General features: G+C 35.5%; 1 protein-coding gene across 1 annotated transcript; it reads right to left on the bottom strand.

Annotated features, from left to right (window-relative positions):
- Positions 1-6,726: 6,726 nt before the first annotated feature.
- On the bottom strand, positions 6,727-14,681 carry LOC137647840 (uncharacterized). Its single transcript, XM_068380800.1, is given in 9 exon segments — positions 6,727-7,964; positions 7,967-8,141; positions 8,663-8,752; positions 9,240-9,426; positions 9,720-9,811; positions 10,038-10,121; positions 10,414-10,492; positions 10,831-11,992; positions 13,659-14,681. Coding segments are annotated over 9 exon segments (2,886 nt in total). The 5' UTR covers positions 14,385-14,681; the 3' UTR covers positions 6,727-7,673.
- Positions 14,682-16,732: the final 2,051 nt, after the last annotated feature.

Genomic DNA, 16,732 nt, shown 5'->3' with positions numbered 1-16,732 from the left:
AGATGATGGCATTTGTTTCTGTAGGTAATGCAATACTGACATCATAAGAAGAGGTGGGAACATCTGGATGTGGAGTGGATGCTATATTCAACATTGGGTCATCTTCTAGTTGAGGGTTAGATGTGTAGGATGTTGTTTCTTCCGTCTCGACTCTGAGGGCGCTGACAGGGAAAGGACCGTCAGAGGAATCGGTGTTATTCGATGATATCTGGAACGCCTCTGTCTGGAACAGAATCCCAAAGGCGAATAGTGCAATCAGCATCATTTTCACTTCCCGCTTTTCTGCTCATTGACAACCTTCGATATAGTTTGCCTCTCTTGCTTGTTCCCCTTTGACAGCAAAATAATATCTCAAGTTATATCACAATTGCTTTTATCTATAAACACTTTAATACACACTCCATGATATTACGTGGAAATTTCTTTGACACACCAGAAATAAACTGCCGTTAGAAAAAAAAAAAACTTTTTTTCTTATCCGCAAACAGTAAAGTTGCATTTGCAGCCACTACACATTGAGTATGTAATATCTTTTGTTCCTTCCTACATGTCTTGCTTGTTCCAGAGGTATGGGCCAACTAGTTACCGAGTCCCCAAAACCAAAGTTATAAACTAGACTCTCTAAGACGAAGAAGACCTGGATTGGTCCATCTCACTTTGGGGAGGAGTTACGACACAATAATATCCTAAATCTTTTTTGGCCTCGGTAACCAAACTCGTAAAATTGATTTCAATTCAATAGGGATTAGATATTGATTAATGTGAAGTTCCTATATTTTATGCCAGATATACTTAATCGGAGAGAGAGAGAGAGAGAGAGAGAGAGAGAGAGAGAGAGAGAGAGAGAGAGAGAGAGAGAGAGAGTTATCAAATTGATTTTACAACTCCCCTGTAAGAAACTCCAACTGGCAACAGCATCTTTTTTAAGAACATCAAGCAATACGTATCAAGTTTAGACCATCTCTCTCACTCTCTCTCTCTCTCTCTCTCTCTCTCTCTCTCTCTCTCTCTCTCTCTCTCTCTCTCTCTCTCTCTCTCTCTCTCTCTCAGTAACAGAAGAAGCAAAACACACACATACACACACACACACACACACACACATATATATATATATATATATATATATATAGATAGATATATATATATATCTATATACATATATATACATATATATATGTATATATATATATGTATAAGTATATATATATATATATATATATATATATATATATATATATATATATAATATATATATATATATATATACTGTATATATATATATATATATATACAAGTAATTCTTACCTATTCAATTCCTAAGTATATATATATATATATATATATATATATATATATATATATATATATATATATATTCTTTTACTGATAACCAGGAATCCAAATATTGAATACTAAACGACGGTCTTGTCCCTCTCCCCATCAAAGAAGCAGCATCCCGTTTCTTCAGGGACTTCAAGTGTCCTTTGCCCAGAAGGATTCGCGCCGAGAGACAAAAATTTCCTAGTGAGGTTTTTTTCAAGCCTAAGCAATCATGTGAAGGTGTGCGCAGGTAAAATGGAGAGCATATATACGTATGTTGATATATACAACAACAACAACAACAACAAAAGCAGCACAATAACAAGGAGAGCATCAAATCCCATGGTAATAATAATATCTATATTTCCATATTTTGTTCACAGGGTTGAAATGACACCATCAAACGTCCTTTACACACTGGGTATGTTATATCTTGCGATGGAACTGCAAATACCCGAGAGTAATCTCTAATGTATGACTGGACGAAACATTTTACATTCGGAATTAAAGAATTGAATTTAATCGATTCATTAGACTTGATTATGAATCATCATAAAAACAGTCTTTAAAAAAAAGAATATTAGATATATTAAGAGGCACATTCCTGGTTTTAGTGCAAAAGGGTATTGGATTTTTTACCAATATCCTTTTACTATTATTATTATTATTATTATTATTATTATTAATTGTTAAGCTACAACCCCAGTTGGAAAAGCAGAATTCTATAAGCCCAGGGGCTCCAACAGGGAAAATGGCCCAGTGAGGAAAGGAAACTAGGAAAAATAAGATATTTTAAGAACAGTAACATCAAAATAAATATCTCCTATATAAACTATGAAAACTAACAAAACAAGAGGAAAAGGAATAAGATAGAATAGTGTGCCGAAGTGTACCTTCAAACAAGAGAACTCTAACCCAAAACGATGGAAGACCATGGTACAGAGGCTATGGCACTACCCAAGACTAGAGAACAATGTTTTGATTTTGGAGTATCCTCATATAAGAGCTGCTTACCATAGCTGAAGAGTCACTTACCAATGGGAAAGAGTGCAATGATCAACTACAGTGCAGCAGGTAACCCCTTGAGCGAAGAAGAATTGTTTGTTTTCAGGTGTATGAGAACGGAAGAGAATATGTTAGAATATGCCAAACTATTCGGTATGTGTGTAGGCAAAGGGAAAATGAACCGTAACTAGAGAGAAGGATCCAATGCAGTACTGTCTGGTGAGTCAAAGTACCCCATAACTCTCTAGCGGTAATATCTCAATGGGTGGCTGGTGTCCTGGCCAACTTACTACAACAGATGACCGGTACCCGAAGGATTGTGTCTCCAGGAATCCGGCTCCAAGAGATCCCGTCTCCAGAATCCTCTTCTCCAGGAACCCCCCCCCCCCCCCTCCCAGTAAGGAGGGATAAAACTGTGTATTGACTCTCAGTTTGTGTGTGTGCTTTGGAAGAGGAATCCATTAATCACCCGCTCCCCGCCCCCCACCAAGCAATGGGGAGGGACAGAGAAACCGATGGGTTAATTCATGTCACCACAAATTTACCACACAGATCTGAGAAGATATTTCACTTAATATCATGCATTAACAAGTTTTCCAGTGATCAATATTTCTTATAGAGAATAGCTCCGGCTTATGAATGTTTTATGAACCCTGTATCAAAGAATTAATAATATATTACATAATCTTAAAAATCATTCAATATAAATTAGATTTAAAAGTTTCAAGTTATTTCTAATCAGGGTGGTAAATTCTTTTGTCATTGGAATCATACTGTAGAGATTAACAAACGTATTTCAAAGGTAGTCAACTTGAATTATGGGAGATCATAACATGGAGTCTACAAACTGGGATAGAAATTAAACGGAACTTTAAAGAAAAACTGCTGATCAGGGAAAAGAAGAGTTTTCTATTACAAAAACTGTTATTTATGAACCAATTGGTGGTCCACATTTCCATCAATCTCCCCCACTCATCGGAATGTCCCTTAGCTTTGTTGTGGTCTATGCTTCCCATCAATATCTCCTATCCACCTAAACTTCCCTTAGCTTTGTTGTTTCCAACGTGTTCAATAATCTCCCCCACCTGTCTGATAATCCCTTAGCCTTGCTATGGTCCTTGTTTCCCATCAATCTCCTCAATGCGCCTAAACGTCTCTTAGCTTTGTTGTTTCCAACGTGTTCAATGATCTCCCCCACCTGTCTGATAATCCCTTAGCCTTGCTATGGTCCTTGCTTCCCATCAATCTCAACTCGCCTAAACGTCCTTTAGCTTTGTTGTTTCCAATGTGTTCAATGATCTCCCCCACCTGTCTGATTGTCCCTAAGCATTGCTGGGGTCCTCGTTTCCCATCAATCTCCTCAACTTGCCTAAACGTCCCTTAGCTTTGCTTTTGTTCATGTGTCCCATTAATCTCCCCCACTTTTCTGTAGGTCCCGTACCTTTATTGTGGTCCACGTTTCCCATTAATTTACCCCACCTTTCTGAAAGTCCCTTAGATTTCCTGTGATCCGTGTTTCCCATTAATCTCCCCACCCCCCTATCTGAACGTCCCTTAGCTTTGCTGTGGTCCATGTTTCCCATTAATCTCACCTCCTCCTCTCTGAACGTCCATTAGCTTTGTTGTGGTCCATGTTTCCCATTAATCTCAACTCCCCTCTCTGAACGTCCATTAGCTTTGCTGTGGTCCACGTTTCCCACTAATCTCCCACCACCTTTCTGAACGTCCCTTAGCTTTGCTGTGGTACAGTTTTCCTATTATTCTCCCCCACCTCTGTGAACGCCCCTTAGCTTTGCTGTGATCCATGTTTCCCCTTAATCTCTCCCACCTCTTTGAGCGTCCCATTACTCTGGTGTGGTTCACGTTTCTCATTAATCTCCCCTACCCTCTGAACGTCCATTAGCTTTGATGGGATCCATGTTTCCAATTAATCTCTCTCACCCAACTGAACGTCCATTTGCTTTGCAGTTGTCCATATTTAAAATCATTCTCTCTCACCCATCTGAACGTCTCTTAGCTTTGCAGTTGTCCACATTTACAATCATTCTCTCTCACCCATCTGAACGTCTCTTAGCTTTGCGGTTGTCCACATTTAAAATCATTCTCTCTCACCCATCTGAACGTCTCTTAGCTTTGCGGTTGTCCACATTTAAAATCATTCTCTCTCACCCATCTGAACGTCTCTTAGCTTTGCGGTTGTCCACGTTTACAATCATTCTCTCTCACCCATCTGAACGTCTCTTAGCTTTGCGGTTGTCCACATTTACAATCATTCTCTCTCACCCATCTGAACGTCTCTCAGCTTTGCGGTTGTCCACATTTAAAATCATTCTCTCTCACCCATCTGAACGTCTCTTAGCTTTGCAGTTGTCCACATTTACAATCATTCTCTCTCACCTATCTGAACGTCTCTTAGCTTTGCAGTTGTCCATCGTTCCCTTTACTCTCCCCACCTCACCTCAATGAACGTCCTTTAGCCTTAATCTGGTTCAAGTCTCCCATTGATCTCCCCCTCCTCTTCACCGAGCATTATTTAGTCTTACTTTTGCTCTAGAACATATATGATATTAATCTACCCCTTCTCTCGTTTAGAGTCAACATGTTTGTGAAATGAGACAGCCGTGTACTAAATCCAATGGTCAAACATCACTAGGAATATTTTCTCTCTAGAAACAGGTTGCTCTTGCTTGGTGTTGGGCTGGTGCCTTGAAGCCAGATTCAAAGAGACACGAATCATCATTTAGTCTCTTTTGTTTAGGTTTTTGGTTTTCACTGTAGAAAAGATTAAAATCATTTGGGAATCTAGAAGCTGAGAATTCTTTGCTGGTTACTGTATATATGAACCCTTAGCTTCCTGGACTATGGGCAGACGTAAAAGAGGAAGGAGGAATATAAAATGAAAAGAGAAGACAAAGCAACCTGATATCCTGTATCGCCATTTCGAATGAAGCATCGAATCATTGTTTATGAATGATTAATTCTGTCACCTATATTCATAGCCTCGCTAAAGCTTGGAGACTATGTAGGAAAATTTAGATGAGATGAATTTCTAGTGTCTCTTGATAGGTCTCTACCTTAAAATAAAAAAAGCAAGTGAGAGAGAGAGAGAGAGAGAGAGAGAGAGAGAGAGAGGAGAGAGAGAGAGAGAGAGAGAGAGAGAGAGAGAGAGAGAGAGAGAGAGAGAGAGAGAGAGAGGAGAGAGAGAGAGGGGGGGGGATGGTTTACAGCCTCATTATAGAATTTACTCAGCCTCGTCAATACAGTCCCAAGGGAAAAATTATATTTTGATAACAGCTTCGCGTCGGCCAAGGATTTGAGCCCAAATGAAACGACAGTAACCACAGCTTCGTCTTGGTACAAATAATCATTACTTAAAAAGAGGATCGAAGAATTAAATAAACTCATCGAAAATAATAGCAAACTGCCTATAAATACATTTACTCTTCTTTGTTTATTGTTCAGTGTCGACACGTAAATGTATTTTTGCTGTTATCCTGAAAATTATCTGCAGGACAGTCTGTCAGTAGAGAAACTATCTTCGATTTTGAGACGCCACTAAGACATTGTCTATTCATTATAAACATAGAGTAACATGCTCAAGTACCATATACATATGTATTTATCTATCTATCTATCTATCTATCTATCTATATATATATATATATATATATATATATATATATATATATATATATATATATATATATATATATATATATAATATATATCAGTGCATGATAGGTGAAGAACAGAATTGGCCTAGTCAAAAAAGAGGGTGCGAATTAAATTGACATTATTAAATACTCATGTGATTTGTTGAGAATTATAGGAAAAAAAATACTTTTTACAAAATCACTCGAGTCAATAGAGGAGATGTTAAGAATGTGTGGTTTGATCATTACTATTTTGACCGTAACTTCTACAATATAACAAAAACCTTAACAATTTCCAGGTTCCAGCGACGGAAGATGATTGCTGCACACCTTCTGTCGTCTGTTATAAGGGATTCATTAAAGATGATAGTGTGCTTAGCATCAGTTGCATTCTTCCATAAATGGGTAGAGAGAAACGTTTCATCTTATGGCAATTGCAGGTTATTTTAGGTACATGTTATGTTTTCCCATAATGTGATCGCCAAAAAGGTTTACGTGGATCTAAACTTTTCTTGTGGATAGCCTCTTCACAATTTGATCTCCAAAAAGGCATGTCTGGGAAATTCCAATGGACAGACTAACTGACACTGTACAAAAGTTGCATCAGAAAAGACAAAATTATTCTAATCTTATGCAGTCACAGTTGTTTGTCATATTTGAAAAATTAAGCTCCAGAATGGTGTAAGGAGTGAAGAGTTAAAAGAAAATAACAAGAAACAAATTTATTCATATTCATATTTGCAAAACATTCTCAACATATAAAACATTTTGAAAGCGCAAAGGAAAGCGTAAATAAACAACTCCTATCTGACATCTTAGCATTAGGTAATAAATTAGAAAGCATAATCTACATCTATAAATTACTCATAATCTCCCGGTATTGATTCCCAAAAATTATAAACTCCACTTCACTTTACAAATATTGAATAACAAAATAATTTAGTAAAAACACTGAACGTAGTCCGCGTGATTTGATAAGCAAAAAAAGGTGTAAAATAATGGTAAAAAGTAATATCTTCAAAGCATTTCCTTGTCAAGGATAAAAGTGTCAAAGTAATTATCAAATAAACGAAATATCTTTTTCAGTTAAGCGTTGGATTCTACGTGATACGAAAAGAGTCTGACATTTCATGGAAGATGGAAATACCAGATAAGACACATGTGGATTTACAGGCAGGAAATCCACAAGCCAAGTAATGCAATATATTACTCTGTCACTTTAGCGCCAAAAGAGGTACTTTAAAAGTAATGTACACTTTAGTACAATACATTTAAGTGCAGGCAATAAGAAGTGGTGATACATTACACAAATGTACTAGTAAATCATAATGCATAAATACATTATGGTCCGACCAATGTTGAAGGCAAAAGTCTTCAGATACACAAGAATATGTTTTGTACGTCTAAGAATTGAAGGAAAGAGAATACATTCATTGGCACTTCTAATAACAGACACTTTATAATATCTGAAATAAATTTCTATTCTACATTTTTTTTCCTTGAAAAAGTCCTCCCTGTCGTGAATTGTAACATTTAATATCACATATTTCAGGTAATACATAAAACTGGTCCTCATAAAAAAATATAAGAAAAAGTTAACTTCAACTAAAGTCTACATTTTGTCTGAAGCATATTTGAAGCCAAAGAAGAACCAGTTAAATTCGGCTTTATCTTCTTCATATGGTTTATTATCTGTTAGAAAAACGAATCTGGAGTGACCTCCGGACTTTTGGAACTTCGAAGTGATGAATCGGCAGGGGCCTGAACACTGACTGATCCCGGAAGAGATGAATGAGGAGGGCCAATAACTCCATCAGCAGGATTATCGAAGGACACAAAACTTTGGACATAAAAGGAAGAAGAAGAAGAAGAACAGGGAGGGTTGGATGACCGGACTGAAGTGGTGATTGTTCTGAATACCAATGAGTTCGAAAACTGACTGCTGATACTTGAAGTAAGAGAACTCATTGGTGACATTGTACGATTTACTTTACGCTATTTTGCAGCCACTTCTTCGTATTCGATGGACATTTTTGGGATTTTTCAAGCCATCGGAATATCCTGGGAAACCTCTTTTTCAAATACTTCCGTTTATTGCTGTTTAACAGAAGAATTATGAAGAGGAAGAAACCTTGCAACGAATTGAGGGTCTCAGTTAAGCCCCTGGAAAGACAAGGAGGAGAAATTGAATTCCTTCGTGACTCATTACTACCTGAACTTACTTAATCTAAAGCACCAATGAAAAGCCAAGAAGCAGAACACGAACTTCCTTTGAAAAACAGCAAGAAATCAAAGATTATAATTAACATATTAAACACAGCTACGATTATAACAAATTATTATCTACATGTTTTGATATTTTTTACGGTCTGGTGTGAAAAACTTATGTAAATGACTAGATCGGGAATGAGTATTCTACTAAAGCGTTATGTTTTTTTTTTTTTTTTTTTGGTTTTATTTTTATTTTTTCTTGAATTATCACAAATTGTGATATCTACTGATGCTCAGTTTCTAATATTTCCCAGAGATCATGGCAGCCCCTTTTATGTTTCACATTTGAGACATCGGAAATCTGTCCAGATCCTTCTCATTACTGAATATTATATTGTTAAGGAGGAAACAAATTCCAGAAAAGAGTTAATGGATAAGAAAAGAAAAGAAATATAATTGAGTCCATAACTTACCGTAGTTCCCTAGTAAGTGCTTCTAAAGGCAATATTTTTGTAACCCAGCAGGTGGCCATAAGGATAAAGATTTTCAGCTTTTGGTTGAAACTGAAAAAATAAGAATACAATTATTTCTGGATCTATTAATGCTTGTTTAACAGGATATACGCTATAATTATTCCTTACTAATTATCATATTGCATTGCAAATAGCATAGAAAGATCAACCTGTATTAAGTGAACTCGTCGTTAAGTAGTATTTCAGGGTATGTCAATACAAGTGTTCATGCAATATATCTCAGGACTTTTTCAGCTTAAACCATAACTCACAAATGTCTTTGTCACCATTTATGACTATTTCTAAACACCGAGACTGAACACTGTAAACTATTTTAACAAAGGTACAATTAATTACTGATTTATTTCTATGAAATATATTGGCAATGAAATGAACAAAATTAAATAACAATTTTTATACAAACGTATCGAATACTTCGTGACTAAAAGGAACTCAGCAAACATAACATAACATAACATAAGAAGTCCCCAACATGTGAATATTTCAAGTCTATTAAGTAGTTAACAATATGTCTTACTCGTGGACGTGGTCATTGATCTGTTTCGAAGGAATACAAACTCCTAGGTCCTTCGGGTCATTGGCGGTTTCCTTGTAGTTCCGGAGCAGTGCTTTGTAGTTGATGTAGGTAAGGATGAGAAACACAGAGTTGAAGAGGAACAACACAGCGATGGGGCCGTAGTTATAGATCAGGAAAGCGATGTCCTCTGAAAGAAAGTAGAGCTGATGACCTTATAGTGAATCCCTATAAGGACAAAAGAGGTCTTTATAGTTGACCGCCGATGTAACACTACACTTGACAGTAGTATGTTAGGTATTGTTTTAATCAACGATTAACGAAATCTGAAAATAATCTCCTATTAATGGTTCTGGAGAAACTAAAATTCCTAGCTGGTAGTCTAAATTAATCTGTTTTTGAAAAGAAGCAAGCGAGGATTAGATTACTGCTATTTATGAGGAAATTCCCTAAAGGAGATTTCTCAAGAAATCTTAGTCTCACCTGTGAACCAACATCGCGAAACAGCAATGTTGGGCTTAATCACACCCCAAACATTATCAGGGGCATAGTTCTGCATTAGAAAAGTAGTCACACTGAAAAGGACAAAAAAAAAACATAATAAAAATGTCTTCATTTCAAAATATTATATAAAACTATACAAGAACAGTCTGTAGATTAAAAGGTTGTCAAATCATGAAATTGGTACTTGAAATCATCTGTAATTTTGTTTTAAATTAATAGTCATGACAAATGAACTCCAAAGTCCACAAAGGATTCACTGAAGACTTCAAATATAACTCCATTTTCATTCATTCTTACCTTATCAAAAAAGGTATTCCCCAGCCATACATCATGTAGTATTTATTTGGATAAGACTTGCACGGACGATAACTTTTCAATCTCCTGGAAAGACATCAAGAGTTGATAGATGAATCATCAAATGGACGAATATAATCTAAAATCTTGGGTCCAGTACACTAAGAGAATTTCATATCCTTTGATATCCTTTGATATCCTTTAAGATTTCGTATTGGTTCTCTGGACAGAGGAATCTTTTTCTCATCCATATTTCATTAACTTTTAACATTAAAGACTCCAGATTACATATATTTTATCTTTTTATCAAAGAAATGTATATGACAAAATAATCTATTACAGAAATATCTCTCAAGGTCCAATACAGATATTTTCTCACCTGATCTTCCTCCAGATCTCAAAGCACATCACATTCAGCCAGAAGAATGTTGCAAGGAATCCAAAATGCAAAGCAATGGCTGTAAAAGGAAATGTTATTTGCTATAAGTCAGTAAACTTCACAATCTGTATTAAAGTTCAATAAAGATAATTTCTAGTGAATACTATTCACAGATCCCAACGAATGGCCAAAAAATACTGTGTGAGGAAAGTGAACATGATTAAATTATCAGAAAAAAAGTCAAAACTTTCAAATTTCCAGTTATATTATAGATCAATTTATTCAAATATTAAAACTATAAACTAAAAAAACAAAAATTAGGGAAACATTTCTGCTCGGATCATATTTTGCAGAAAGGGAAAAAGTTAGAATCTATGTTTGAATAAGATTCTACATTACACTTGAACTTGATCTCACCTAAGTCGACACAAGCGCCATCAGATAATGTGTCATGAAACACGTTAACAGAGAATCTAGTGACATAAGCAATGGAGAAGGCTATCACATGGCACAGTTGGTATTGGCCTCCAATAGCAAGTAATCTAGGAACCAACAGATAACAAACGATGATAATCATCAGGGAGATGAGAGAGATGACATTACAAACGGGGAAGAGATATGGCTGCACTTTTAACCAAAGGGAAGTTTTAGTCAGACATGCCAAGGCGCTTTGGTGTCGCTGTTCATTGTCTAGGAATGTATCCACACAGAAGTCAGTAGAAGTCAAGTTTCTGTCTTTGAGAATCAAACTGCCATTTGCGTCTATTGTAATATTTTCCTCCACTTTGGATGCTGGTGCACATAGTGGATATCCGATTACAATATTGTAATTAGTTAATTCCCTGTCAGTAGAAGGAATGAAAGTAGAATTGGGATCTGGAACACAGCTGTAGCGATTTTTGTCAAATGAATATCCGTATTTACAACATTTTCTAAGACATGTCCCATTTGCACAAAGTTTTTTGTGTGTCTCTTTTGGATCACTGTAACAAAAGCTTGTAAAGTAGTCAACAGAACCTTCAGAATTATTGATTCCATCAACACAGTATTCAGGACATTTGTAATATATACGTCTCTTGCCAATGTCTCCTGGTACCCAAGCATTTGCTACACCATCTGCTAATGAAACAAGATTTGATTGCTTGTGGCCTAAAGGAATGGTTATCAGAGGTTCATATGCAGAGTCGCATTTCAGTGGGTTTTGGTACTCTGTAATATTGTCCCAATCTATACCACCAGAAAAGGGTTTTGCAGAAATGGGAGATTTTAGCACTTCTGGGGTATTTACATCTTGGCATTTCCCCTCCTTCATTGCCTGTCCAGGAGGACAACACCTTGGAACAGAAGGTATGGGCACACAAGCCTTCATTGTCCAAATCAGTTGATCATATTTATCCAAGTGGTGAAAAATGCAATAGTTATTGATGCGTTGTCCTTCTAGTTTTCCTGCTTCTTTGAGAAGAACTACATCACCTCGAGGTCTTATATGAAATTGATTCTTTGTGAAATTCATATAACTGTGTTTGGAAGTATCACAGTTCACATCTTGCACCGTCACATTGTAGCTTGACACATTTTTCTGAAAATGGAGAAAAATAATTGTATCTACACTAAACGTTGTCAAGAGGAAAATGTTCAATATTAATTTGTATCCACACATATCTTGATTGTCTACTTTTTCTAGTAGATCACTAGAAAAGTGAAAGGATTTAGAAAAAGCCTAAAAAATTTACTCTTTCATAGAAGAATAATGAGGAACTAGTTATGAAAGATTGAGTGCAAAGAGTAGAAAGAATTAAGAAAAAGGCCAAAAACTTACTCTTTTATAGAAGAATAATGAAGAACTAGTCCTGAGAGATCGAGTGCAAGGAGAAGAAATCAACTGCCTGAATAGATTCTACTGAATGATTAAACAGTGGAAAAATCATGACGACGACTCAGATAGTTTTAATGAAGGTTGAAGGTTAGTAGTATTAGTAGAGCCTCACCAATATCTTGCTGGTCACAGCCTTGTAAATTACTTCATTACTAACGATTGTATTATTCTATCACCTCACTAGCTTCCCTATATACACTCAACTATTCCTTAATACATAATCTATATTGTATATATGTATATATATATATATATATATATGTATGTGTGTGTGTGTGTGTGTACGTATGCATATATATGTATACATATACAGTATGTATACATATATATATATATATATATATATATATATATATATATATATATATATATATTTATATATATATATATATATATGTGTATATATATATATATATATATATGTGTGTGTGTGTGTGTGTGTGTGTATGTGTGTATAATTCACCTATATATACATATTTATGTATATGTTGTATATCTAGTTACAATTATATTGTATATATAGTTACAATTATATATGTACAGCATATATAGACACAAACAGTGTAAGGAGAGAGAGAGAGAGAGAGAGAGAGAGAGAGAGAGAGAGAGAAATTTCAATACTTCTTTGTTTCTAAGTAAACAATTACGATAGTTGGCCATTTTTTTATATTGATTTTTATATGTTTTGTAAATAAAACAAATGTATTAATTCGACATTTTTCTGCATCATTGGTAAACGTATTTCGAAAGTTTTTTGTGCAAAACCCGTAGAGTTTAAGATATCACTAACAAACATCCGTATTAATTCCATGAACCTCAATCACCTTTTATAATTACTTTAACTAAAATATATTTTCCCAAAACTATATTTCGCAAAGATTTCAGATTTAATGGAAACTGTCTCGTGTATTCGTATCAGTTTTAAACTTATTTTCAAGAATGTATGAAAAGGATGAATGATTATTAATTAGGTATTTACAAGTCAATATTTTCCTGCTTCTGATATTTTAATGCTGAAGAAAAATATATTTTGAACCACAAATATTCTTGGGAAAGACTTAAAAAAGACTTGAAAAAGACTTGAAAAAATTGAAAAGTATTGAAAAGACTTAAAAAAGGCCCCGGAGAGAAATTTCTACTAAAAAAGGAATAGGCCAGCAGACGAGAAGAGCATTCGAGTCGTCTGGAATATAAACAAACTTTTCGCTCAACCTTCTTCAGAATATCCAAAAGAGAGAAATCCTAAGACTTCAGAAAAGAAACTGTAGTCAACAAGGGCTTATGTACACTTCATAACTACACACAATTCGGAAATGGATCAAATAAAACCTGTGATTCATACCGGAAACTATTACAATCAGCTACTGACCTCTTTTGTGTATATGGAATCATGCTGGACTGGAATGACAATGGCACCATCGTAAACTTGGCACTTCCCATTCACATAAATTTCATTTCCTTTGCAGTAACACATCACAACGGATCCGGCCACTTGCGTTCCTCCAATATCCGGACACTTGGAAGACGGATTTTCTGTACTTCCTTCAGGGGTTAGTGCATTGGTAACATTTGGATACTCTGTAGGAATATTATCAGGGGACACTGTCGTATTCATATCTGAGAATTCCGCAGTACTTGTTTCAGGGAAAACTGTGAAATTATCTTCTGGGAATCCAGTGGCAATAATATCATGGGACGCTGTGGTATTCATTTCCGGGAACTCCCTAGTACTTGTTTCAGGGGAATCAGCTTCTGGGAACATAGTGTCATTGCTTTGAGCGAGCAATAAAGTATCTGTTTCGTAAAACGAGGAATTGTTGGTGTTTGTGAAGATGGCGGCATTTGTTTCTGTAGTTAATGCAATACTGACATCATAAGAAGAGTTGCGAACATCTGGATGTAGAGTGGATGTTATATTCAACATCGGATCATCTTCTAGTTGAGGGTTGAATGTGTAGGATGTTGTTTCTTCCGTCTCCTCTCTGAGGGCGCTGATCGGGGAAGGACCGTTAGAGGAATCGGTGATATTCGATGAAATCTGGAACGCCTCTGTCTGGACCAGAATTCCAAAGGCTAATACTGCAATCAGCATCATTTTCACTTCCAGCTTTTCTGCTCATTGACAACCTTCGATATAATTCGCCTCTTTTACTCGTTCTCCTTTGACAGCGAAATAATCTCTCAAGTTATATCACAATTGTTTCTATTTATAAACGTTCTAATACACATTCCATGATATTACGTGGAAATTTCTTCGACACTCCAGAAATAAACTGCCCTTAGAAAAAAAAAAAACTTTTTTTCTTATCCGCAAACAGTAAATTTCATTTGCAGCCACTACACATTGAATATGTAATAACTTTTGTTCCTTCCTACATGTCTGGCTTGTTCCAGAAGTATTGGCCGACTAGTTACCAAGACCCCAAAACCGAAGTTATAAACTAGACTCTCTAAGACGAAGAAGACCTGGATTGGTCCAACTCACTTTGGGGAGGAGCTACGATGCAATAAGTTCCTAAATCTTTTCTGGCCTCGGTAACTAAACTCATAAAATTGATTTCAATTCAATATGGATTAGATGTTGATTAATGTGAAGTTACTATATTTTATGCCAGATATACTTAATTGGAGAGAGAGAGAGAGAGAGAGAGGAGAGAGAGAGAGAGAGAGAGTTATCAAATTGATTTTACAACTCCCCTGTAAGAAACTCCAACTGGCAACAGCATCTTTTTTAAGAACATCAAGCAATACGTATCAAGTTTAGACCATCTCTCTCTCTCTCTCTCTCTCTCTCTCTCTCTCTCTCTCTCTCCCTCAGTAACAGAAGAAGCAAAACACACATACACACACACACACACATATATATATAAATATATATATATATATATATATATGTATATATATGTATATATATACATATATATATATACATATATATATATGCGTATATGTATATATATATATATATATATATATACTGTATATATATATATATATATATATCTATATATATATATATATATATATATTTATACAAGTAATTCTTGGCTATTCAATTCCTAAGTATATATATATATATATATATATATATATTCTTTTACTGATAACCATGATTCCAAATAGTGAATACTAAATGACGGTCTTGTCCCTCTCCCCATCAAAGAAGCAGCATCCCGTTTCTTCAGGGACTTCAAGTGTCCTTTGCCCAAAAGGATTTGCGCCGAGAGACAAAATTTCCTTGTGAGGTTTTTTCAAGCCTAAGCAATCATGTAAAGGTGTGCGCAGGTAAGATGGAGAGCATATATACGTATGTTGATATATACAACAACAACAACAACAGCAACAACAGCAACAACAAATGCAGAACAATAACAGGGAGAGCATCTAATCCCATGGTAATAATAATATCTATATTTTCATATTCTTTTTTTTTCTCAGGGTTGAAATGATACCATCAAACGTCCTTTACACACTGGGTATGTTATATCTTGCACAGGAACTGCAAATACCCGAGAGCAATGTATAATGTATGACTGGACGAAACATTTTACATTCGGAATTAAAGAATTGAATTTAATCGATTCATTAGACTTCTTCATAAAAACAGTATTTGATAAAAAAAATATTAGTAAAATCAATAAGAGGAACATTCCAGGTTTTAGTGCAAAAAGATTTTGTATTTTTTACCAATATCTTTTTATTATTATTATTATTATTATTATTATTATTATTATTATTATTATTAATTGCTAAGCTACAACCCTAGTTGGAAAATCAGAATTCTATAAGCCCAGGGGCTCCAACAGGGAAAATATCCCAGTGAGGAAAGGAAACAAGGAAAAATAAAATATTTTAAGAACAGTAACATTAAAATACATATCTCCTATATAAACTATGAAAACTAACAAAACAAGAGGAAAAAAATAAGATAGAATAGTGTGCCGAAGTGTACCTTTAAACAAGAGAACTAACCCAAAACGGTTGAAGACCATGGTACAGAGGTTATGTCACTACCCAAGACTAGAGAACAATGTTTTGATTTTGGATTGTCCTCCTAGAAGAGCTGCTTACCATAGCTGAAGAGTCACTTACCAAGAGGAAAGTGACCACTGAACAATTACAGAGCAGTAGGTAACCCCTTGAGTGAAGAAAAATTGTTTGGTAATCTCAGTGTCGTCAGGTGTATGAGGACAGAAGAAAATATGTAAGAATATGCCAAACTATTCGGTATGTGTGTATGCAAAGGGAAAATGAACCGTAACCAGAGAGAAGGATCCAATGTAGTACTGTCTGGCCAGTCGAAGGACCCCATAACTCTCTAGCAGTAGTGTCTCAACGGATGGCTGTTGTCCTGGCCAACCCACTACAACAGATGAGCGGTACTCGAAGGATTGTGTCTCCAGGAATCCGGCTCCAAGATCCGTCTCCAGGAATCCGGCTCCA

This window comes from Palaemon carinicauda, chromosome 1, assembly GCF_036898095.1.
Source record: "Palaemon carinicauda isolate YSFRI2023 chromosome 1, ASM3689809v2, whole genome shotgun sequence".
Lineage (NCBI taxonomy): Eukaryota > Metazoa > Arthropoda > Malacostraca > Decapoda > Palaemonidae > Palaemon > Palaemon carinicauda.
This window is presented reverse-complemented; position numbering and strand designations above follow the sequence as displayed.